This window comes from Vulpes vulpes, chromosome 10 (genome assembly GCF_048418805.1).
Source record: "Vulpes vulpes isolate BD-2025 chromosome 10, VulVul3, whole genome shotgun sequence".
In the NCBI taxonomy this organism is placed as follows: Eukaryota; Metazoa; Chordata; class Mammalia; order Carnivora; family Canidae; genus Vulpes; species Vulpes vulpes.
In genome coordinates this window covers 59,579,025-59,603,844 of record NC_132789.1, presented here as the reverse complement: position 1 = coordinate 59,603,844, position 24,820 = coordinate 59,579,025, and the positions used below count along the sequence as shown (strand labels likewise).

At 38.2% G+C, this 24,820-nt stretch overlaps 1 protein-coding gene across 6 annotated transcripts in view; it reads right to left on the bottom strand.

Moving 5' to 3' along the window:
* SYT1 (synaptotagmin 1) overlaps window positions 1-24,820 on the bottom strand; it is a 531,062-nt gene that overhangs the window by 185,475 nt on the left and 320,767 nt on the right. For all 6 annotated transcript variants that reach the window (XM_025992159.2, XM_025992158.2, XM_072724441.1 and 3 more), the window contains one exon: window positions 21,702-21,884. In XM_025992159.2, the coding sequence (XP_025847944.1) occupies window positions 21,702-21,867 (166 nt within the window). In that variant the 5' untranslated portion in view covers window positions 21,868-21,884. The remainder of the gene's footprint in view (window positions 1-21,701; window positions 21,885-24,820) is intronic.

The following is a 24,820-nucleotide window of genomic DNA, read 5'->3' as shown; positions in this document are numbered from 1 at the left end:
ACTAAGTTTTAGAGTAACTTTAAATATGTTCTTGCCATTTTTACCACGTAAAAAACTAAAGAGCGAGATTTCAGTTTAGAAATAAAAGCTGTTCAAAATTAAAATTAGATGCCCAGTTTTACTAGCTCAATAAGTACTAGATTGAAATGTGTTAAAACTTAGGGGTGAGGGGAAGGTTAATAGGTTAATATAGTAGAGATCTCTTTAGTTTTATGATCAAATGTTGATATTTCCTGCAGAAGTGTATAGAAAAGGAAAGTCTCTGTGAAGAGAGAGAGAAAAAATACAAAACCTCTGAAGGAAATCATGTGGAAGCTTCTTGAGGAGTGAGGTTACCGGACAGGGAAAACCTTTAGCAGATTGTAAAGATAGTGAGGGCATAGCAGTGTGCAAAGCCGGTGATGGTGATGAAGAAGGTATCCACAAAGGCACCTGAATTTTAGGCCCAGAAAAGAGCAGAGAACGCTGATGGTGATCAGTCTGAAATCCTTCCCTGCAGTGCTTTAAAGTGCCCAGAATGTAATTGAAATGAATTGATCAGTTGTTCTAACACCTTTAAAAAATGTGGCATAAGAGTCCATTTTGAAACTGGGTTAAATGGATAACTATTTTGCTTTATGTTTGAGTATACAGCATTATGCTTTCAAGTAATAAAACTGATATTAGGTTCTTAAGCTTTATGAGGTGTGAATTTACTCCCCCTACCCCGGCCACATTCTTTCCTCCTTCCCTCCCTTCTCCCCGCACCCCTCACTGAATTTGTAATGTTGCCATCCCCCCACCCTCTTGATGGCCCTGTTAAACTTTGCTTTCCATCTCGGATTTAAAGATACTTAGCACATTTAGAGAGTAGACTTGTGAGAATTAACATTTCCTGTAAAGCCAGCCATTAAAAGCAACAACTTATGCCACTCCAGAATGATTGACTTGAGACCTCCTGCTTGCCAGTGTCAAGGCTTCATGATCCTGGAGTTTGGAAACTGGGGAAAGGGCTGAGATTTTCTGCAGTGCATCTCTAATTTTAGCATCCTTGCTCCTGGGTAAGGTTCTCAAATTCATTCCTGCTGCATTGATTTTGTTTTAGAATATTTTTAGTAGGGACACAAGAAGGACCTAACAAGTGTTCTTATCTTAATTTACCAGCGAAGTTGCATCAATGTGAAAAAAAATGCCCTCTGCCTGATGTTTTGTTTGATACTGAAATGTGAGAAAGCATGTGGTTATACTTGAGTAATTTAAGAAATTCTCTTTAACACACGGCAGAGAAAAACAAGTCATGGAAAAATGAAGAAACGGGGAAATTGTTCTCTTCAAATTTTGGAGACAATTTTAGGAGAAAAGTGGCAAATGCCCTGTCTGAGTCCATTTAGGCTATAACAAAAATAACGTAGACTGGGGGACTTATAAACAACAGAAATTTGTTTTCATAGTTCTGGAAGCAAAAACGAAGACACTGGCAGGTCAGTGTCTGGTGAGAGCCTACTTCCTGGTTCACAAATGGCTGTCTTTTTGCTGCATCCTCACATGGCAGAAAAGGGCAAGGGGACCCTCTGGGGCCTCTTCTATAAGGGCACCAATCTCATTCATGAGGGCTCCATCCTCATGATCTGATCACCTTCCAAAGGCCGCACCTCCAAATACCATCTTGTTGGGATTAGGTTCCAGCATATGAATTGTGAGGGGACACTAACATTCAGTCTATAGCACCCTTACATACAAGTTAAATATAAAGCTCAACACACAGTCTTACTATGGATGTTTTGGGAGGAGAGGGCATCTTGCAAGAGAGTTTAGAGCCTGGATGGATTTGGGACCTCCATGCTTCAGTTGGAACCCTCTGCTGCTACTTAGTGGTTGAATGGCCTTGGTGACTAAATCTCCTTCACCTTCACTTCCTCATCTGTAAACTGGAAGTAATATCAGCATCTGCCTTATAGGGTAGTTGTACCAAGTAAGAAATGTACAGTGCCTGCGGATTCCTGGGTGCGTACTCAGTAAGTGGTAGCTATTAGGACAATGAAGCTCCAGTGCATAAAGCAGCTTCCAATAAGCTCAGCACTTGGGGAGTTCTCCCTGGGCAAAACTGTCTGACCAAAATCTGTCTTCTTCCCCTGATTGAAAGTACACTTAAATGGCCTGAGGGAGGATGAAGATGAAGTTCCTGGCTTCCTTAGCCTCTCAGCCCCTTTCTCCTTGTCAAGTGAGGCTCTCTCCTGGCAGAGAGGTGGTGATTGGGAATGATACGGGCAGAGCTGGGAAATGATCTCGCCTTCACAAAAACCCAGGTGATTCTCATGTAACTTGGCCACTAGATTAATTTCCTAGAGTTATTAAAACCAATTGCCATAGACTGGGTGGCTTCAAACAACAGACGTTTGTTTTGCTGGCTAGAAGTCCCCAACTCAAGGTGTTGGCAAGGCCAGGATCTCCCTGAAGGCTGCGGGGAGCCTTCTTTGAGGCTATTCTTTGAGCTTCTGGTGTTGAGGGCAGTCTTCGTTGTTTCTTGCCTGGCAGACACATCATTCCAATCTCTTCTTTTATTGCTATCTGGCTTTCTCCCTGTGTGTGTCTGTGTCTCTTCTTTTTAGGCTATGAGTTCTACATGGTTAAGAGCTACCCTACTCCAGTCTATCAGCTTAATTTGATGAGGTCTGTGAAGATTTTATTTCCAAATAAGGTCACATTCATAGGTATCTGGAGTTAGGCTTGAATATATCTTTTTGAGAGATAAAGTTCAACCCACAACACCCACTATATACGTCTGCATTGAAAAATATATTTCTCATTTCTTAATGTGGATATATTATTGTTTTCTAGCAGCACTACTTATTTTCTATTAAGTTATTTTCCTCTGTTTTTTAAAAACACAATTTTTACATTTGAAAACACACTCAAAAGTTGCCAGTGTGAAAAAGTCCTCATTAAACAAATAGTTTTTTTCTAGAGTCTTTCCTCATAGGATTTTCTTACCATTCTTTTACAATCAATGCTAGGAAGAAACCAAACTCCTTGTAGAAATGTGATACACGTAATAGATAGGGCTGCTGGGTATCAGTGTATAAACCTTAACTATTTGGCTGACATTATTGTGGTTTAGGATTAAACCGGTTTTCAAAATCAGTAAATGATGAGTTTCCCCTCTCAGTAGTCCCTGGCTAAAGTAGAGTTTTCATTACTGGGATTTTAAATATAATTAACCTTTTTATAATAAGATTCTGAGTATTTTTGAAGACTCACTTTACCCAGAGAATTATCAGTTTCAGGAAGTCTGAAAGGCTGACCTCCTATATGTTTGAAACAGTTTTTGGAATGTGAGATATGCTAAGAATCTAAACCTTAATTCTTTTGGAGGGCTTTAATGATACAGAGAAATTCTTTTTTTTTTTTTAAAGAATATTTGCCTCCACATTTTTGTTCACATGCATATTTCTTATAGAGTGTGAGAAACTTGTAACACCTAATTATCTTAAAACATGAATATGTCAAACTTACAATTTCTAATAATCATATTGAGTATAGCTCATAGTAGTAGCTCATAATTCCAACTCCTACATCTGGGTTCATACTAAAAACAGAAACTGAACTTCTTAGTCAATTTTCTATAGCAAAAGTTTAGAATTGGAGAAACATCTCCAACTCAGGATCCAATGGTATTTTCATAGATACTGTGAAGCCTGTTGAAATGAACTAACTACCATCACCAAAACATAACCTTTGAAGGATCTGCTAGACTGAGAGGTATGAATAGCAGACGGCTTTAGCTTTCACACTCTTTCACGTTGCTCACATACCAGAGAATCTGCACTGTAACATCTCACCACCGTAACTGTGCTGCTGTTAACGTTGCAAAAATATACTATATTAGTGGTTACAATGAAATGCCACCAGAATGAAGAACAAAATGAGAATAAGAGTGATGCTTTCCAGGTCAAACCCACTTAATTTTGTAAAAAGAAAAAAAATGTATGTAGTACAAATTGATGTTAGGGAAATGAAAATCTCTATTGACTTCTCTTAGGTAAAAATTCTTTTGCTCTTTGCCATTCCAAATCCATGGTAAGTAGAATACTAAAATGGTTCCCAAGACTTCTGCCTCCCATCCTGCCCCACTGCTGGTATGTATCACCCTTTGTAATCCTCTCTCCATGAGTGTGAATGAGACCTGAGTCATAGTAGGTTACTTTATACGGCAAGGGTATAGGGATATATTTAAGGTTCCAAATCAGTTAATTTTGAATCCAGAGGCAGATGGTTTGGGGGTGGGTCAGACTTAATCAGGTGAAGGGCTTTCAAGAGGAACCTGGGTCCTTTCTGAGATGAGAGAGAGGGAGAGAGAGAGAGATATTCTGCTGGCCTTGAAGAAACAAACAGCCATGTTGTAAACCTGCCTTTGACAAGGGCATTTCCAGGAAGTGAGGGTCTCAATCCTAAAAATGGCAAGAAACTGAATTTCTTCTCCAAATCTGAAGGAGTTGAGTGTCCTGAGTCTTCCAACGTTGACTGCAGTCTTGTGAGATCCTGAGCAAATGTTCTAGTTAAACTATGCCTGGATTCCTGATCAACATAAAATGGAAAATAAATTTATTGTGTATTGCTTTAAGTCACTATGTTGTCTTACATTGTTGTAACCTTCGATGCAGCACTAGAAAACCAATAGATCTCTCCACAGACCATTTTTTTTAGTATATATTCATAATAGTAGAGCATAGCATAGTCTCATATTAATTTAATTAGTAATTATTTACTGTCTACTCTATAGGAATGATATATATGATAATGTCCATCTATGCCCCCAAAGAGTTTAGACTAATCTGGAAACATAAGGCAAATAGCTCTAACAAAAGAACAAAATTGGGAAGTGCCATAAGCAGGAGACCTATAGAAAGTCAGGAGCCTCTGATCAAGGAAGCGGGAAAAATAGTCCAAATGTGTTGGCATGTGGTCCGAGCAGAACTTTATAGTCAAAGTGCATTAGTCATTTTTAAAAACATCTATTTATTTACTTGAGAGAGAGAGAGAGTGAGCGAGTGTGTGAGTGCATGAGTAGCAGAGGGAGAGGGAAAGAGAATTTCCAGCAGACTCCACACCGGGTGGGGAGCCCGACAGGGCAAGGGGGGGTGGTGGTTTCAGTCTCCTGATCCTGAGGCATGACCCGAGCTGAAACCGAGTCAGATACTTAACCTACTGCACTACCTGGACACCCCAAAGTACATTAGTTATTTGAGTGTATCATAGTTTCTAACATTCTAGCTGTTACTGGGCTGTCCAACCTACAGGTTCCCAAGTAACTTCTGTTATGCACATGATATGATGAGCACTGGCTGTTCCGTACAACTGATAAATCATTGAACACTACTTCTGAAACTAAGTATGTACTTTATGTTGGGTAATTGAATTAAAAGAAAAAAAAAAAAAAGCAATGTGAATTTAAAAAAACAACCAACCAAAGAAAAAACCTGTGAGGGATCAACGATAATACCGGGGGTGTAGATAGGTGGTGGTGTTTAGAAGTAGCCAGGAAAGAGTTAGGTTTGCATAGGGTAATGACAATTTATTTCTTTTCTCTCCTTCTATTCACTGCCCTAACACTTACCCAATTTCTCTTCATCCTGTCAAGTGCATGGGCTATCATTCTGTTTGTCCTCGCAGGAGAGAAGAAATCACACTCACTGCTTTCACTTTCTCACTTCCTAGCTCGTCACCTCACACCCTGCAAGCTGATTTCTGATTCCAGCTCCCTAATGAAACAAGGCTTTCCAAGGTCAACAAAGAGGTCTAACTCCACTGGCCTCTTCTCAGGCATAATCTTCTGTGATCTATCTGTAGTAGATCATGCCTGGATGCTTAAATCTCTCATTATTCCTTCTCCTGGTCAAAAAAGAAAACAAGGCTGACCATACTCTGTTCCTGAAATCTCATAAAGCCTTATGGTTTACACAGTAAATTATGATATATCTCACAAAGCTCTATGGCTTACAGAGAAAAGCATTAAGTGTTCTCAAAAATGGGGTCACATGCTTTCTTTTCCAATCACATGTTGAGTGTATCTTCTAATCCAGTTGCAGCAGGCAAGCTGCTAACCCTAAAACTCTGTCTGTGATGGTCCTCAATTCATATTGAACAACTCAGTATCACATCCTTGGTTATGCAAATCACCTCCTCTGGTTCAAGGTGTAATTGAAAGGTCACTTCTTTTTTTTTTTTTTCCTTAGCTCCTTTTCTTTTATTCCCATACCATTTCTCCCTCCTTTGTACCTTGCTTACATGTACATACTTCATTATGCCCTGGACTAAAGTATGTGTCGCTCAATGTCTTTGAGATTCTTTTTTTTTTTTTTTTAAGATTTTATTGAATTTATTGATTTATTCATGAGAGACACAGAGATAGGGAGAGGCAGAGACACAGGCAGAGGGAGAAGCAGGCTCCATGCAAGGAGCCCGATGTGGGACTCGATCCCAGGTCTCCAGGATCAGGCCCTGGGCTGAAGGCAGCGCTAAACTGCTGAGCCACTGGGGATCCCCAAGTCTTTGAGATTCTTTATGCTCTCCCAAAACTGGGATTGTAAATCTGTACCCCACAGGGTCATGAGGGAATAATTGGTCAAACCATAATATATTGATGGAAGGCCTGTACTAATTACTCAGACATTAATGGTGGTGATGATGATACCTGTCCCTTATCCCACATTGGACCGAAAATACCTCCAGGGCAGATGGATGCTTTTGTCATTTTTGCTTCTCCCAAACTTCAGGGAGTATGTTTAATAAGTTTTAAATCAAATTGGCTACTGTCTCTCAGAAACTCTTTTTGCTTCGTTTCTCTGACACTCTGCACTTCTGCTATACCCACTCCTCTACAATAGCTCATCTGTTTCTTCATCGGTTTCTTTACTCATCCATGAGTTTTATATTTTAATCATGTATTCACTTTCTCTTTTCCACCCTATTATATCTTCTTAATAATGACAATTACCCCCTTCCACAACCTCAATTTATATGTGGTCAACTTCCAGACCTCCATTTCCAATGCTGATCCCTCTCTTGCATTCCCATTCCCTGCAGGGCATGACCCTGCCACAGTAATAATGCCCAGCTTCTCTGGAACCATTTCCTATTTTCTTCTGCCTGGACACCCTCACATCTACTTGCAGTGCCTGGCAACTGCTCGTTCGCAGAGTCTGTCACAACCCTGCCTTTCTTTCCCTAGCGGATTAGGCTTTTATTATCTGCAGTGTTCCCCCAATTACCTCCTCTCTGCCTTGTCCCTCTTTCCAGCCCTCCCCTTGCGATCTGTCCTACCCACACACAGCCGCCAGATTGATGTTGCTGAAACAAAACTATAATTGTGTTACTTCCACGTTTAAATATCTTGAATGGTTCCTGGCTCCTCTTTAACTATTAAATAAAGTCTAAACTCCTTAGCCTGATATTTATGGCCCTCTCCAAACGAATTCCAAATTACTTCTCCAGTCTTGTTCTTGATGGCTCCTCTGTACATCCCTGAGGTTTCAGCCTGCGTCACGTCTTACGTTGTTACTGCTGGTATGCATACCTTATCTTTCCTATTAGATTATAAGAATGATAACTTGCTCTACGGGACATTCCACCACCAGCCATCCAGCCACCTTTATTGTCGGCCTGCTCCCTGTAAGACATGTAGCTTGTAGTCTAGAGAAGGAAAGACTGGGTCCAGACGAGGAGACTGTCTTCTAAGAACTTAAAGTCCAGGAAGGAACATAAGATATGAGCGTAATAATACTACATGATAGAAGATGCACATATTAAAGGAATGAGATGGCTGTTTAATAAGAGCGTCATGGGAATGCTAGCATTTTAATGGAGCCTTAATCCTTTAGGTTATGGAGGCTTGGATATGCAGGGATGGGAGTAATGGTGTTTCAAATGTAGGAATATGATGGGTTTAGGCTTAAAGGCAGGAAATGCAGGCAAGTGTCTGTAGGACAGAGACTAGTTCAATTGAGAAAAGTTGAAATAAGGATGGAAAGGTAGTTTGGGGCTCTACCACAGAGGGTCTTGGGTGACAAATGAAGGAGTTCAAAAGTTGGCAAAGGGGGCTTGCTAAAGGTACCTGAGCAAGAGACGTGTGGGTTCAGAGCAGGGCTTCAGGAAGAATCATCTGGAAAATTTATATATGATTGGATTGGCCAACAGTGGAAAATTGTTGTGGGAAGACCTCTTCGGAGGCTCTAATGACTGTGATATGGATGAGGACCCAAATAGTACAGTGGCAGTGGGAGTGGAAAGGAGACAAGGGACAGAGAATGAGTTAATAGGACTTAATAAGAAGTTAGACAATGGGGAGAAAATGTGGCAAGAGTGAAAGGGGGTAGTAGGAATCCAGTTTCAGGATAGAGGAATATATATGTGTTTCTATATGTTTGGCTGAGGGAAAAGGTGAGTTTGGTTTGATATACCTAATTTCAATTGCAAATAGAGTATACAGATGTACAGCTCTGAAAAGTGTACAGCACTTCAAAAAAAAGGAATTTATTGTTGTTTTAATTTGCATTTCCCTAATGACTAAAAACATTGAACATTTTACATGAATTTATCAGTCATGTGTATCATTCATGGAGTGTCTGTTAAAATCTTTTGCTGGGGCACCTGGGCGGCTCAGCGGTTAAGCATCTGCCTTCAGCCCAGGGCCTGATCCTGGAGACTGGGGATAGAGTCCCATACCAGGCTCCCTGCAGGAAGCCTGCTTCTCCCTCTGCTGTGTCTCTGCCTCTCTCTCTCTCTCTCTCTCTCTCTGTGTGTGTGTCTCTCATGAGTAAATAAATAGGAAATAAAATCTTTTGCTCATTTTTGTATTGATTTGTAAGAGGTTTTTATCTTTTCCAAATATATTTTGGAAGCATCTTCTTTACTAAATATACATATTATGGATGTTGTCTCCCAGTTTGTGACTTGCCTTCTTGTTAATAGTATATTTCAAAAAGCAAAATCTTTATTTCTGAAGAAGTTGAATTTATCAACTTTTTCCTTTAAAGTTAATGCTTTTGATGTGCTGTTAAGAAAACCTTTGCCAGGAAGAGGAAGTGGGGAGATATCAACCAAAGGGTAGGAACTTCCAGGCTATGGAGCAACTGGGACTCTCCTACATCACTGGTGAGATATTCATAATACAACCACCGTAGAAAAGCAGTCTGACACTTTTTAAAAAAAATCAGATGTAAATGCTATACAACTCAGTAATTACACACTTAGGTACTTGGTATTTCCCAAGAGAAAAGAAAACATAAACACATATTCCTATTTACAGGACTTGAACAAGAATATTTATAGCAGTTTTATTCTTAAGAGCCCTAAATTTGAAATAGTCTAAATGTCCATTAGGTAAATTGTGGATATCCTGACAATGGGAAGTACTGAAGCAATGAAAAGGAGTGGCTGATACATATAAGAACATTCATGAATCTCAAAAATACTATGTTTTCCGTGAAAGAAACCAGAACCAGACACAAAGGACTATGCAGTGTATGGTTCCATTTTTAGGAAATGTTAGAACAATCAAAACTAATTTACAGTGATAGCAGATCAATTATCACCTAGAACCAGGGTAAAAATTGCTGGGATGGGACTAGAGCAATTTTTTGGAGTGATGATTACATGGCGTATATTTGTCGAAATGCACAGAACTATGTATCTACGGTGGGTTCATCTTACTGTATATAAACCAGTCCTTAATAAAGTTAAATTCCTTAAAGTTATTAAAGTGGGGATCTCAGTGGAAGCATCAAGCGTAGAGGTTGAGTTTTGAGTCTGATTTACATAAAGACAATATTGGAAGTTCTGAAATCATGAAGAAATCAGAGTGATAGAAGAATGCCAATGCAGATCCTTGAAAGTACCTACTTGTAAGTGCTTGGAGGAAGAAGAGAGAAAGAATGCTCAGAAAGAAATGAAGAGAACTAGAGTGTGAAGTAACTAAGGGGAAAGGGGTGTTGGGGTAAGATATCAGTAAGGGTAAGGCACAAGGCCTTGGGTGCCTTTTACGTATAGGTCCAACTGTCTCCGGCTGAGTGAATGGCCAGACTGAGTAATCCAGCTAGCAGCAAGCCTGCATCAAACTCCAATGGAAGACAAAAACAGAACTGACTTTGGGAAACTGTCCATAAGTTCTCTTACAATGGAAGCATTGGTAAAATCATGCGGTGCTCAGCTTTTAGAAAGATTAAGCTCAAACTCTCTGGAAGCACCTGGACTTTCATATCAGTAGCAGTGGACTTAGAGCTGGAGACTACTTAATGCATCAGAGCAAAAACAAATGTCTACTGATTAGGCTCTGGAGGGCAGCCAGGTAAATTGCATTAGAGCACCAATAGCGAATAAGGAGGAGAAAGGTAGGTGGATGCCAGCAGCTGTGGAAAGGTGAGGCGACATGGCACCGTTCCAGCTAGTGTGGGCAGACAATGGCTGGCAAGACCATTTGAAGCACCACTTCAAACGGTGTCCACAATTGTGGCATTCTTGGAAGCAAGCGTAGCTGAAAAACTGAACTGCAGTGTTTGGTGTAGCTGATAAGGTGAAACAGAGAAACTCACCCAAGAAAACCTTACCCAGGTACCCACTGCTGGGAAAGGTGCTGTACAAGGACACTTCCGGTTGTCTTTGAACTCTCCATGAAAGCACAGGAAACTGGCCTGTGTTGTGCAGCAATAGTCATAAGAAAGGAGTTCGTCTTGTTTCTTGGGCATTCCAATACAACATATTTTTAAGACTAAAAAATGAAACTAAGTCCCAGACCCCCACTTGAGTAAAAATGCTTGTGGGGAGAACCATTTACTCTGAGGACCAATTTGGCAGCTGCTGGTATCTTAGTGCTTGGTGAGACAGGGCTGCCAGCTGGCTGGAGAAGAAAACAAACAGGGAACAGCACAGGCAAAAGGAGTAGAAAACAGAACAGGGAATGACAAAGTTATAAAAGGTTGAGGAAAGAGAGAGAAAAATAAAAAGGGTGAAAGAGAAAAGGTGGTTGTGTCATGCTGCGTGGCTGAGGGCAAAGCAAAATGGCTCTGTAGGTAAGTCCATCTTTAATCTAGGGTCATATTCCATTTTGCTTCCTACTCATTTTTTTTATTATTTTAAAATTTTATTTAAATTCAGTTAATTAATGTATAATGCATTATTGGTTTCAGAGGAAGAGGTCAGTGATTCATCAGCCTTATGCAGCACCCAGTGCTCATTATATCATGTGCTCTCCCTAATATCCATCGCCCAGTTTTACCCCATCCCCTCACTCTCCTCCCCTCCAGTGGTTATCAGTTTGTTTCCTATGATTAAGTCTCTTATGGTTTGTCTCCTCCTCTGATTTTTTCTTGTTTTATTTTTTCCTCTCTCTAACTCTCCTTTCCAGTAAGACCCCCTTGGAAGTCCCTCTTACCCTCCCTCCTTCCCTCCCTCTCTTCCTCCCTTCCTTTTTTTTCTTTTCTAAATGGAGGTATAATTGACATATGACAATAGTATCAGGTGTACGACATAATAACTCGATATTCGTATGGCAAAATGGTGATCCACGATGAAGTCTGGCTAATATCCGTCCCTACACATAGTTACTAGTTTTTTCCTTGTGATGAGAAGTTTTAAGATCTACTTTCTTAGCAATGTTCAAATATACAATACAGTATTGACTCTAGTCACTGCTGTACGTTATATCTCCAAGACTTACTAACCTTACCACTGGAATTTTGTACCTTTTGACTCCCTGCCTCCAATCTTACCCATCCCCCAACTCGGCTGCTGGCAGCCACCAATCTGCTTTCTGTATCTATGAGTGGAAGCCCACCCACCCCTTTTTTTGATAATATGATTATCTAGGATCTTTTGACTTAGAAGAGAATACTTCTCCCTACTGTGAAACAGGTTTTGTACTGGGATTGGAGACAGTAAGATGAAAAGACAGTGTTCTGGTCTCGAGCAGACTGGTTGGTAATAAGAGAGAAAACACAAATAGATGAGCAAAACATAAAGTAAAAATTACAAACGTGTGAAGACTTGTTACAGAAGGCGAATTCCTGGTTGACAGGTGAGAGGGTGACAGGAAGACCTTCAAAACAGAGGGGATTTCTGAAGGATAACCGAAAGTAGTCCAGCTGAACAAGCAGTGGCAAGCACGACATTTCAGGCAGAGGAGAGAATCTGTACCAAGACCGTGAAGCATGGGACACCACGGATAATATGGTCAGTAGCTCTAAGCATTTCTGTCCTGATGAAGTAAACTGTGTGAGGGTGAAGAGTCGGACATGAGGTTTGATACGTCCAACATATGTGTGAGCCATATCGGATCATCTCATAAAAAGCCATTGATGACTTGCTGAGATATTTTAACTTAGAGGTCCTCTGGGAGAAGAATTCTGGGTCTGAAATGCCACTGAGACCTAGAAACTAGTTAAAATCATGGGCTTTGGCTGAGTTCCTTAGCGTGTCCTATACAGCCTGGTACACAGCAGGTGCTAATAAATATGCATTGGAAGTCTGAATATTATTTATATAGATAGCACTTTACATGTTAATACCACACTGCTCTCACCTTCCCAGAGGTCAAGTACTGTTATTACCCCTGTGTTACAGAGAGATTAAATGATTTGCCTAAGATCATATACTACTAATGACAGAACCACATTTTGAACCCAGACAGACCAACTCTAAAGCTCACACTCTGGCCTTCAGTTATAGCAAACAATGCTGTCCCAACTTGGGTGGGTTACTGAGACGGGGCCAGAGTCTCTGAGTGATTGACGTAGCATTCTGGACAAAGTATGATCACTTCAGGGCTACGGAGAGTAGTACTAAAGAGTTAGGTATATAATAAGCACATAATTATAATAATAATGTTTCTAATCACTGTGTAATGGTTTACTGGTTTTATAGGATTGGTTCTAAATCCTTCTGAATAGGAAATTATTATCATAAAATGTACTTTCAAGGCAGGGCACCTGGGTGGCTCAGCCAGTTAAGCGTCCGCCTTTGGCTCAAGTTCATGAGGGTCTGGGATCGAGCCCCACGTCCTGCTCCCTGCTGAGTGGGGACCCTGCTTCTCTCTCTGCTCTTCCCTGCCCTGCTTGTGTGCTCTCTCTCTCTCTCTCTCTCAAATAAATAAATAAAAATCTTCAAAAATATTTACTTTGAAGTCAATGAGGAATGTAACTCCATCAGTTATGGTTTACTACCATGGAGATCCTGATTATTTCCTGTTTCTGCAGACAGGTGCGCATTACTTCAGTAAATGGCGTATTTACCCAGGCAGATATGTTTCTATTATTTAGAGTCTACCACTGATGCCCCCGCCTTCTTTTCTTTTTAACTTATATGTGTACAAACAGCTTGAAAGAGAAAAGGAGAAGAAAGGGTTTAAGCAGATTTTAAATTATGTCAGGACAGCAGTTTCATTCAAAGTGTTTGATGAGGAAACCTTTAAATGGGCCAATAGCTTCTTAATTTTTATCTTAAACTTCTCTAAGTGCACTTAAAAGGCAGGCTGCGGAGACATGTGGGATCAGAAGATACCAAGTTTAACTTCTTTATGATAGTATTACAGTATTCTCATACATGAAAATCAGAACAAAAAAAAAGTCAAGTGCTAAAAATATAATAATACATCATATGTTTTCCTACTGGTTTCTGCTTTTAAATTCTTTGTCCTATTTAATAGAAACTGGCACAAACCTGTCAGTCACGCCATAAAAGATCAAGGGAGTCGTTAAAAGGGAGGAGAAAGCTGTAGTCTCTCAGCTTCTCTCTTTCTGCTGTTTTCTTTATATATTTGCATTTGCAGTCAAGCTTGCTCTCGTGAAAATGTAACCTACATTGTGACATGCAACTGGTATGTGGTGAGGAGTAGACATTTGAGGCTATTTAAAAATATATTTGCATATTTGTAAAGCATTTCAGCAAGGTAATTCCTGAGTTCTTTTTAATATATGTCCAAAATATCCCCTCCCCTTATTTGTCCTCAGGTGTCTTTACTTGATGTCTTTGAAATGCTAATGGAATATTGCTAAGTGAGGTTGAGAAACTTAGTTGAGATCCTAATTCACTTGGTGGCTTTATGGGCTCACCATTACTCTGTATTACCCAGGCTTTAGAAATTTATAAAATCCCTCAACACTAATTCATTTGAAAGGCATGAATTTCTTGGGGGGAATTTTCTGCATAATAGGCTTCCAAGAGGGAAACACAATTCAAGGACACATTTAAGCAACTTTCCTGAATTATCAGTAGCATATGCTTTTGTTATGTTTCCACATTGAACAGAGGCTGTTGCAGGACTCTTTTCAGACTTGTTCTTTAAAATGTATATTATATGCAATGTCCCAATTTATAACAGAGCGTTTACGATGCTCCTTTTACTCTCCAAGTATAAGTAATACTACAACATGTCTACATATATAATTCTTAGAAATCAAGAAGTGGTAAGTATAAAAAGGAAAAACAAAACAGTTTATAATACATTTATATTTCAATATAAACATCTTCGGGTATAACTACACTAGAAGACACAACGAAATGATCAAATGCAACTGCTAAAAGGGATTTTGGATTTAGAGAAGTAAGACAATCAGAAGATTTACAAAACCAGGAGACAAAACATCAGAGGTTGGGCGAATGTTACGAGAACATTTTGTTTATATTAGAACCACGCACAAATACATTGTCGCCATGTTTATATGGCAAATAGTGCTTGGCTTAGATAATTGTAAACAAGATTTCCTTCTAAATGCATGTCTTCTGGAGATTTTAAGAAGTGTGCAGAATGTGGGGATATTTTTCATTGTATGAAACTGTCTCACATGTTGCAAGATCTGTAGACTCTTAGGCCCATAGTCTTTAAATACCAGTTGCCATTCCTCACACCCATTTTGTTTAACACATTAAAAATGGCCCCAACAATGTTTGGAATATCCTGTAGGAGGCAGTGTTAACTCTACTGACTTGTCACTAAAGGAATAAGTTTTTACTAATGGTAGCACGTAAACATTTCTCTCTGTATACACAGACACACACGCGTGTGTGTATTTCCTACGTTTTAAACCAGAATTCAACTTAAAAAGATGGTGAAATAAACTAAGATTTAATGAAAAATGTTTGAATGTAAGCACAGATTACTATATTGTGATGTTATGGATTGCAACCCTTATCTCTAAGTGCCCTTGTCCCAAATTGATCCCCTCAGCATTGCATTGATGAAGTCACTCAGTATTACAAAGGACTTGCTTTGCTCTGAAAATAACACTCATTAGTATTGTAACTTTTTTCCTTAGAGATATTTCAATTTACTAGAAGCCAACAGTGAAGAATAACACATTTTAGCCAATGCTTTTCTGAAGTGTGAGGAAGAATTGAGTCAACAGATGATAGCTGAAGCTGAGTCATATACAGAGTTCATAGATACAATGAAACAAAATCTGGCTTTTTGTACTTAGATGGTCATGAGTTATTAACATGGCAATCTGAGTAAGTGAGTCCAATAAAAGAAATGCAGGAGCATAAAGTGAATGAGTGTCTGCTTTAAATCCAAATAATGCAATGAGAAACTCTGAATTAGTGTTAAACTTGTGTTCCAAGTGTTCAATCTTTTAAAACCTATCAAAAGACAAATATCGAGCAGTAGCTCTGAACAGGCACATAAGACCCTCGTAGTTTCAAGTCTTAGTTGTGATAGGGATTGGCAGAGATGATTTGCAGCCCTTGTGATATTCTGTTATGGCAAACTTATAAATTTCAAGATTTTTTTCCTGACACACTCCTGTACCACATAACTACTTTGGCCACATCGCTTACCTTACTAAGCCTGAGCATGCTTACATATTAAATGAGGATAATAGTTCTCACCTAGTAGGGTTTTTACAGGGCAGAATGGAGGTTGGTTTTACAGAATGCACAGCACATACTTCCACATAAAGTCCTCGATAAAGATTGGCGATCATTACAGTAATTATTGTTATTCACATGCCACGGATTCCTGTATGTTCCTACGGGTTCTCTTCATTTGGTCTTGAAATTATCTTCTGGCATTAACATTATGTTCATGACATTAACATAAAGCAGCGACATGATCCATGACAATGACACTCTGTTCGTTCTGCAGTCAGATGAGGGAGGACACAGTGACTGGACTGCATTTTTCATCACTGATCGGCTTGTTCTGTACTTAGCTCCCTATGTCACTACTGGTTGTTGAGTTTCATTGGTGTTGCTGTGAGATAACCCCACTTTACGCACTAGTTTTCCAGGCCACCACTTTCAAACTGTGTTCCATATAGTCAGGTGTCATTGTTGGTGCTGATATAGGAGTATCTTGGGAGGGTGAGTAAGGAAGACATTATTAACTCATCACATCAGCTTGATTTGTGTTATCTACATTGTAAATCTAGGCTTCTACAATATTTCATTTGAACAAAGGGATCCTTGGCTAAAATGGTTCAAAAACTTACTGCCTAGGTCCATTTCTTCAAGATGGCACAGAGAGAATTTGGTACACTGTTTGGTATAATAATGTTTGTAGGATTATAACATTTATGTAGTTTCTAGCATGGTGTCAGATACTTTCAAAGTATAGGAAATATAAATATGTATAAGAAATGGTTCCTGTCTCTGAGGAATTTACATTTCAGTGAGAAAGACCCCAAACAAAACCAAATAACCAAGATACAGATTTTCATGATGTGCTTCGAAAGGTTGGGAGGAAGACTCAAATGATTCTGCCTTGGGAAAGGAAGAAGCTTCTCATCTAAGTCATAACATCTGAACTGGTTCTTTTTTCTTTTTTTTCTTTTTTTCATGAAGTGATTCTTGGATGAGAAAACATTGTGTCAGTGTTAATGGCAGAAGGGGTCCAGGAAGAGAGAAAAGCATAAAAGAAGACACCGGAATATGAGAATGCTGGCTGGGTTGGAGAGGTTTTTTGTGAGTAGAATTAACAGGACTGAAATGAATTGCAAGTAAAGGATTGGAGGTGAAATAGATCTGGGAGACAAGGAGATCTCTTATTTGAAAGACTAGGTGAATGAGATCATTCCAGGGAGAACATTTTGGGGGAAAAAAAAGTGGAACAGTGTTAAAAATAATGTAATCCTGGATCCTTTACCACTTTAGGGAGGGAAAGACAATGAAAGAAGAGGACCAGTCAATGAGGGAGTGAGGGGTGGGAGAGAGTGAGGGATGGGAGAAGGAAGAGGAGAAAAAGCAGATCCTAGAAAGCAAGAATGTGAGATAATGGTGGCTGAGAGTGATAATGATACAGAAATATCTGACTGAGGAAGGTTCACTTGATCTTAGCCAAAAGGCCAAGAAGCGATGACTGAACGAAGGTTGATCATGGCTTTCGTAATTGTGCATAAGGTAGTACCTGGTGACTCAAGTGAAAACCATTTTAATGGCACATGCAGGATGGAAATCAGAGTGCAAGGAGTCGAGTAGTTAATGGGAATTGAAGAAATAGATATGAGGATCAAGGTTATGTTTTTCAGTAAGTTTTGGTATATATATGAAGGCAGACGTTACAATGGTAGCTTGACAGGTAAGGTAAGGAGAAGATTTTAGTGCGTGAAAGAAGAAAACAGAACATTTCATGAGCACTTACAGTGTGGCTAGGCACTTTTGAATAGGAAACCCTTGGACATATGTGTGGGCCAAAAAGGATGAAGGGGGGAGAGAGTGAAATTATAAGAGTTATTTAAGAAAAAAAGGAAAATGGGAGGTGATAATGGGCAGAGGAAACACCATGAGGGAATTCATCTTTGCTTGATCAGACTTTGTTGGAAAGGGCTTAGAAGAATGCAATGTGCTTATATTTGGCTGCAAAGTTTTTGGTGTTTTCATGACTTGGGTTTCTATCTGACCTGAATAGAGGGCTTTTCTAAAATGGCAATAGATTTGTTAAAATGACAGCTTGAGTCTAATACTAGCTAACATTTACAGAATGCTTATAGAATGACACTCTGCTAAGCACTTTATATGCATTGCTCCCGTTACCCAACAACCCTCTGGTGGAGATAACTATTCTCATCCCCACTTTATACAGGAAGAAACTGATACACAGAAAGATCAATGTTCCTAGGTCCCAGAGCTAGTGTGTGGTAGAGCTTAGATTTGAACCCAATGTAGTCTGTGTCCAGAGCTTATATTTTTAATCCCTCTGTTAAAACTGTCTATCCAATAGTATTTCTGCACGAATTACACAATTACCCTTAGTCCACTCTTATTCTGGACGAAGGAACAGGTTCTGGCTATTTGGTTTTCTGCTATGCTCAAGGAAAGGTGCACTCTACTTCAAGAAGCTCATGAATATCAAAGCCTTAATCACAGCTCCTCGGATGACACGAGTTCATGCTTTACAAACCAACCATGGCCCTAGTCATATTAAAATCAAAGTTGCAAAATAAAGAAACGTCCTGAAAAGCGTTGTCTGCTTCATTTAGATAACAGTGTGCAGAATGAATTGAAAGATAAAAATGCTCAGCATTTACCATTTCCTTTTTCTTTTTTTTTTTTTTAATTTTATTTTAAGCCCAATGGTGTTATGGATGATATCATCAGGCAATTTGGTTTGAATATGTTCCATGCTGGACTGTGCAGATTACCCAACTAATGACATGCATACTCCTTGCCATTGTGACACCTCTCTTCTCACAAGTGGGAATTTCAAGTGACAGACTAAAGCTGTTTGCTATCAATTTTGCAAAAAACACATCTGCCAGATAGCCAAGATTTAGTTCAGAGACTGAAATCAATTAATATTCTAATTTGTTACCTGTCATTAGCATCACACTATATTATGCCAAGTCAAAAGTGATAACCTTTATATAACATATGCTCCTAAAGGAATTTGATTTTAGGAGACTGTTTCATTTTTGTTTAGTGGTGTTGCTCCCTGCGTACAAATCCCATTAGAAATTTCAGTTACACAGGCAGTTAAAAATTGTGATGGATTAAAATAAAAGGGTAAAACATGCGGCTACGTATTTTAAATAGAACTACATGGCTGTGTTTATGGTAAGTTTTTGTAGCTCTAATTTTACTATAATATTTTAAGATTTAGGTAGTGGACTTGTTTCCTTCTATTAAATCAAGGAGAGTTCCAGCAGCATGATATTTTTATAGGTGTTCCCCAGATCCTCTAGCATTCTGTTGCTTTAGGTTGCTGATCAAAAGCAAATCTCTGTGGAGGAGCAGAGGAATCACCTGGTCTCATGCCCAGTGTCTAAGAAAGGGACATGGGAGTGGAACAGTGGCTTGGGAAGAAAAGAGGTTAGCTAAGGGAAAGAAAGGAAGGAAGGGAGCGTTTTATAGTTGTTGTTTTTTTCCCCCCCCAGCTGACTGTTTTCTTGCTGATGAACATGGAGTGAAATATAAAGTACATAATAGTTATCAGCTCTGAGGGGGAAAGGCTAAAAGATGGAGGTGTCACTATAAGGATAAAAACAAATTGCTTTTTTCAATGTGATGACACAGTCAAGCACTGAAATGATTCTTAATGTCAAAAATCTAAGATTTTTAAGATGCTCTAATTTTTCAGCATCTTAAGGCCCCAAAGTCTAAGAGGGTGGTTGAGGATACAAGTTAAATTGACATTCATTCATTCATTCAATAAGTAGATATGGAGTGCCTCATATGTATGAGGTACCCCTGGGATATGACTGTGCAAAGAACAGTTCCAACTCCTTGCCCTCCTAGAGCTGAGTATTTTGGAGAGATCCAGAGCAATTTAACAACAAAAAATAAGGAGCATCATCTGCAGTGCTATACGAAGTATTATAGTGAGATTTAGAGCAAAGGTGAGGACAAGAATTCCTGGCAAAGCTTCGGTGGGATGAATGTGTTATCACTGTAAGCAGCATGGTTGGGGAAGTCCTTAACTAAGAAGATGACATTTGGCAAAGCCTAAAGGAGAAGAGAGAATGAGTTATGTGGATACATAGGGAACATACAATCCCATAGAAGATTGCCACACCACTCATGTTGTTTACTCTTCTAGAGAAGGAGGAGATGGTGACATTGAAGACCAGACAAAATACGCATTTTATTTGATGTTTGTCCATAGCTATTCTCTGCTAGCTCTTTTCTGTTAAAGTGATTATTTTGATAAAATATTCAAGTGAGAGTTGGCCCTGTACATATGCATTTTGGTTTGCACCTTGTAGTCACAACCTCCAAGTTATGACAATGGTACTGGGATCATCCCATCAGCTCTGCAGCAGGGCAGGGGAGAGGACTTGCATTTCTCATCCATTGGGCCATCTCTACCTCCTCTAGATTGTGGATTTTCCTGTTGAGAATGATAATTACTGGCAACTCTGCTGAGAGTGTCTGTCAGATGAAATTGAATTTGATAAAAGTAGACAGATCAACAAATTGTTAGTCACTGAGGGACAAGAAGTTGATTCCTTGTGTTTTTTTTTTTTTTCCACTTGGTTTCTCAGTGTTCTTATAGAATAATTTTCTTATAATTTGATAAATCTCTCATCTGGATTACTACAACATCCTGCTTTTATCGTCTGCCCTTGCCTTTCTGGAACCCATTTAAACACCGTAGCTAGAGTGATCTTTAAAAAAAAGCACCTGAGTCAGATCATGGGACACCTCTGCTCGAAACTCTCCAAAGGCCTTTTATTTCACTCATGGTACAATCCAGGTTCCTTAGAATAAGGCCCAAGGCCTCACACGATAAGGCCTGTGCTACAATCTGAATTCACCTTCTGCACCCTCCACCTGGTTCATCCTGTGTAAAGCTCACTGGGATCCTTGCTGTTACAAGCAAATTTTTGCCCAAGGGGGCTTTATCCAAAATTCCCAGGTTTTATAACTTCTTCCATTTCCTCCAAGCTTCCTTATGAGAGAAAGAAAGAAACCAGCCCTGGTCATCCTCAAAAATAATGTACTACCTCTGTGCCCTTCCATATTCCACTTACTCTTCTTCCTTAGTTTCTTCTATATCATTTCTTACCTAATGTGATTTCCTATATATATTACAAATGTTATATTATATATATATATATATAAAATATTTGCATCTTTATTGATTTATTACTTCTTTTTCTCACTAGAATATAAGCCTTGTGAGGGTCCAAACCTATTGTCCCAGCACCTGAAAAACTCTCTAGTTCATCGTAAGTGTTAAAATCTGAATAAACAGACCATCCTGTAGTTTCAGATTAAAATGGCACTGATAGAACTTAGTGCTTCACTCATACACATGCACTTAGGAACAGGTAGTCATTTGTTTTCCTGATAAGGGCAAAGAAAAAATTTAAAATTGTGCAGAAGATTTTGAAATATTAATAAAAGAAAATCAAGCTTGTAATATCAGGAAGGCACATTTTAGCTATTGCCTAGGAATAATCTTCCAAATGGAATGATTTCATTAATACAAATTTAAAATATATACAGCACAACCCATAAACATGAATGTTCTAGAGAAAAACAGACCTTGAAAAAAAAATACCCACCTGCATTAAACACAAGATACAATATTTTTTATAAACTGGACTTTGATGTATAAAATATTTTTAAAGACAAAAATTCCATTTTGTTAACAGAATGCTACTATGCCAATAATAAAAAAAAAAGAACCTCAAATATAAGTTGATAGTATGTTAAGAGAAGTTCTGCTTTTTTCCCCCAGTGGGTAAGGTCATTTTCAAGCATTTCTCTTTTAACCAAGTATATAGAGTAGTACTCACATGGAATTTTATGCAACTCATTCATAAACTTCTCCTTCAGCTTAGAAAAGGCATCTTCCTTTCCTTCCCCAGGACTGGCTGGCTCTGTGGCATTATGTGATAGAACAGTTGCAACAGTGGTGACTGGCGGGGCGGCCAGGGCCTCATGATGACTCTCGCTCACCATTTTAGGTTCAGGTGAATCTAAGAGGGGAGGGAAGCCAAAAATAAAAAAAAGAGAGAGAGAGAGAGAAAACAATTCAAAATGGCTGAACTGATCCCACATCAAAGGTGGAGATGAAACACATCAGAGGGTGCACCTGCCAATGGGTAAATAGCCCATCATTAGCATATTACTTTATGTTGGTTCATAAAGTATTTATGGAACCACTATGGAGAGTCTTTCCCAGAAGGTAAGACCAGGCGTGCTTACTGAAAACACTCTCCTCACAATAATATGTGAGCTGTCAAATCTATTAGTTGTTTATACTGCCAGTTATTTACTGTGCAGATTTAACTTCCAATCCATACATTATAGAACTCTGTAGGAAACAGTTGCTGACAACATACACTCTGTATGATCTCCACATTTTCTTTTTTTATAAAAGGAAATAAAAATAAAATATTTATATTGAAAATGTTGATGAATGATAGCATGCATTCAAAACACAAGTGACTTTTAAAATGGTTATAAGAAATGCAGTTATAAACATAGATACTGTACGATGTCGTGAGTGTCACAAAGAAGTTAGTGTTTGAATCTCATTTATTGATGGCACATTTTCCTCCCAGTCATTTTTTTTGACATTTACTGTAGACAATACTGTGATCAATAATTCACTGGTCTTGCCGGGTATATGTTTGAAGCCACTATAAATGTGGCATGATTGACTATATATATCAAGGAACTGATGATGAAACACGCCTTGCCTGTCAAATAATTTCAGTTTATTTGATTTGATTATATTACTGAATTATTCTATTAAATTAACTTATTCAGTTCCTTTAAATGTTTGTTTACCTCCAAAGTGTTAAAAAAAACAATCCTTAAGGTAGCCAATGAAAAAATCTTCGCCTTGAGTGTAGAAGACCTCTGTTCTAGACCTCTTTGTAGCTAAATGAATTTTGATGAGGCATTTGACTTCATTTACCTGCCTTCTGAAATACGAAGAATTGAAACCTACCCTGCCTGGATTTTTCTTACTAGTACATATGAAGTGCTCTGTAAATGAAAAGAAGGAATTCCAAAGAGGTAGGCTTGAAGTCCTATTCTCCAATCTAAATATATTCTGGACTTTCATAATTTTACTGTGTGACTTAAGGTTTCAGGCAGGGCTGGTAAGAAAGGGGACAGTATTGGGAGCAGAAATAGATAAATACAAGCATGTCTTGTCAAAAGTAACTTCACAGTCTCGGCAGGCTAGCTGATGGACCTATAAAACCCTTTTGATTTGCAAAGAAATGGAGATAGCCAACAAACAGACATGGGATTTTTATAGAATTGAAATCTTTTGTGAATTAATTATGTATAATTATATATTAGTATAATTAAAAGCACAATAATCTCAGATGTACAGAATTATTATAGAATATGAATCAAAATCCAGAGATTTTTGGGTCTCCTGAAAGAAGATGATGGCTGAAGCTAATACACACACATAGATAATTGATTTTCATTTTATAATATATTCTTTTTTTAAAGCTTTTAATTTTCCACTAGTAACTACTTATATAACCTGAAAGGATAGAATCAGACAGATGTGGATGTGGATTGACAAGTTGCCATGTTCTTCTCTGTTCTTTACTTTCTTCATTTGGAAAGTGAGAATAGTCATTCCAAAGACATAAGATTTTGACTATGAAATGAGATAATCTGTGCCATGAACTTAGCCCTCTATCGATTGATCAATCAATCCTTTCATCCTTCCTCCTCCCCTCCCTAGTAATATTTGGCAATCCAGAATTTTCCAGATTGTGGAAAATTGTATTTTTTTCCAGTTCAAGGTCATTTTCTATAAAGTTTTCTTGATTTTTCTAATTCTGTTGATTCTGTTTAGCTTAGGATCTGTATCCCTGCAAAAATTTGGAGTTCTGTTTGTATAACTTAGGTGAAACTATCGGTATTTTAACACCATAACTTTTTATATTTCATGTGCATCAGCAAAACTAAAATTATATACACATACATAAACACATACATATGTATGAAATATTAGTATGTATGTATTCAAAAACTGATTTTGGTCCTCTGCTTTGAAAATCACCCATTATGATATGCATTATTATTTATCTCCACAGGTTGGTTGAGGATACTTGAGGAATCATGGTTTACTGATAGAATTTAAAATAAACTATTGCATTAAATATAAATACAACAGTGCCATCATTAAATTAAAAGTATATTATCTAATTATATATTTACTTAATTTTTGTCATGTTCTGGAACTGAGATATTTTTGCTGGTTATCTGGACTGATCAGCTGTTACCTCAAAGTGGCTACACAGTTGTTTCCAGCCTTTCTGCACACAGATGACTGGCTCAGGTTTCTAAATATTTTCATGTTACCCCAGCTTAGAATAGAATATAAAACATTTCTACATATAGGTTGAATAATCTAAAAGGCTTTCTAAAAATCTAAAAAAATTTCTGGTTCAGTAATGTTAACATCTAGAAGATGGACTTGAAGTTTACTCGATATATATATATATATATATATATATATATATATATATATATATATTTAAAGAAGCAATAAATATTTCTATCATTTCCAAAAACAGTCGTCTTCAGATACAAGGTATGCTTTACAGGTGTTTTATCGAAACAGGTTAAAGCTATAAACTTAGCTGTTACTAGTCAGTGATATTATCTCTATCATTTCTGATATTTTTAAATCAAGGAAAGATTATAAATATATAGACAATGCTCCTTAATGTATACCACTGTGAAATTAAGGTCTTTCATAAAATACAAAAACATAATGGGCAATTAAGGATCTAATATACTGACAAAGACTAATTGTTTGCTCAATATTTTCTTCTTTTTCCTTCATATTTTGAGATGATGCTGTTTGTAAATCACAAAACTCAGAACAGTGACATGGCCCTTGAATTTATATCCGTAGAACTAAGATGCTTAT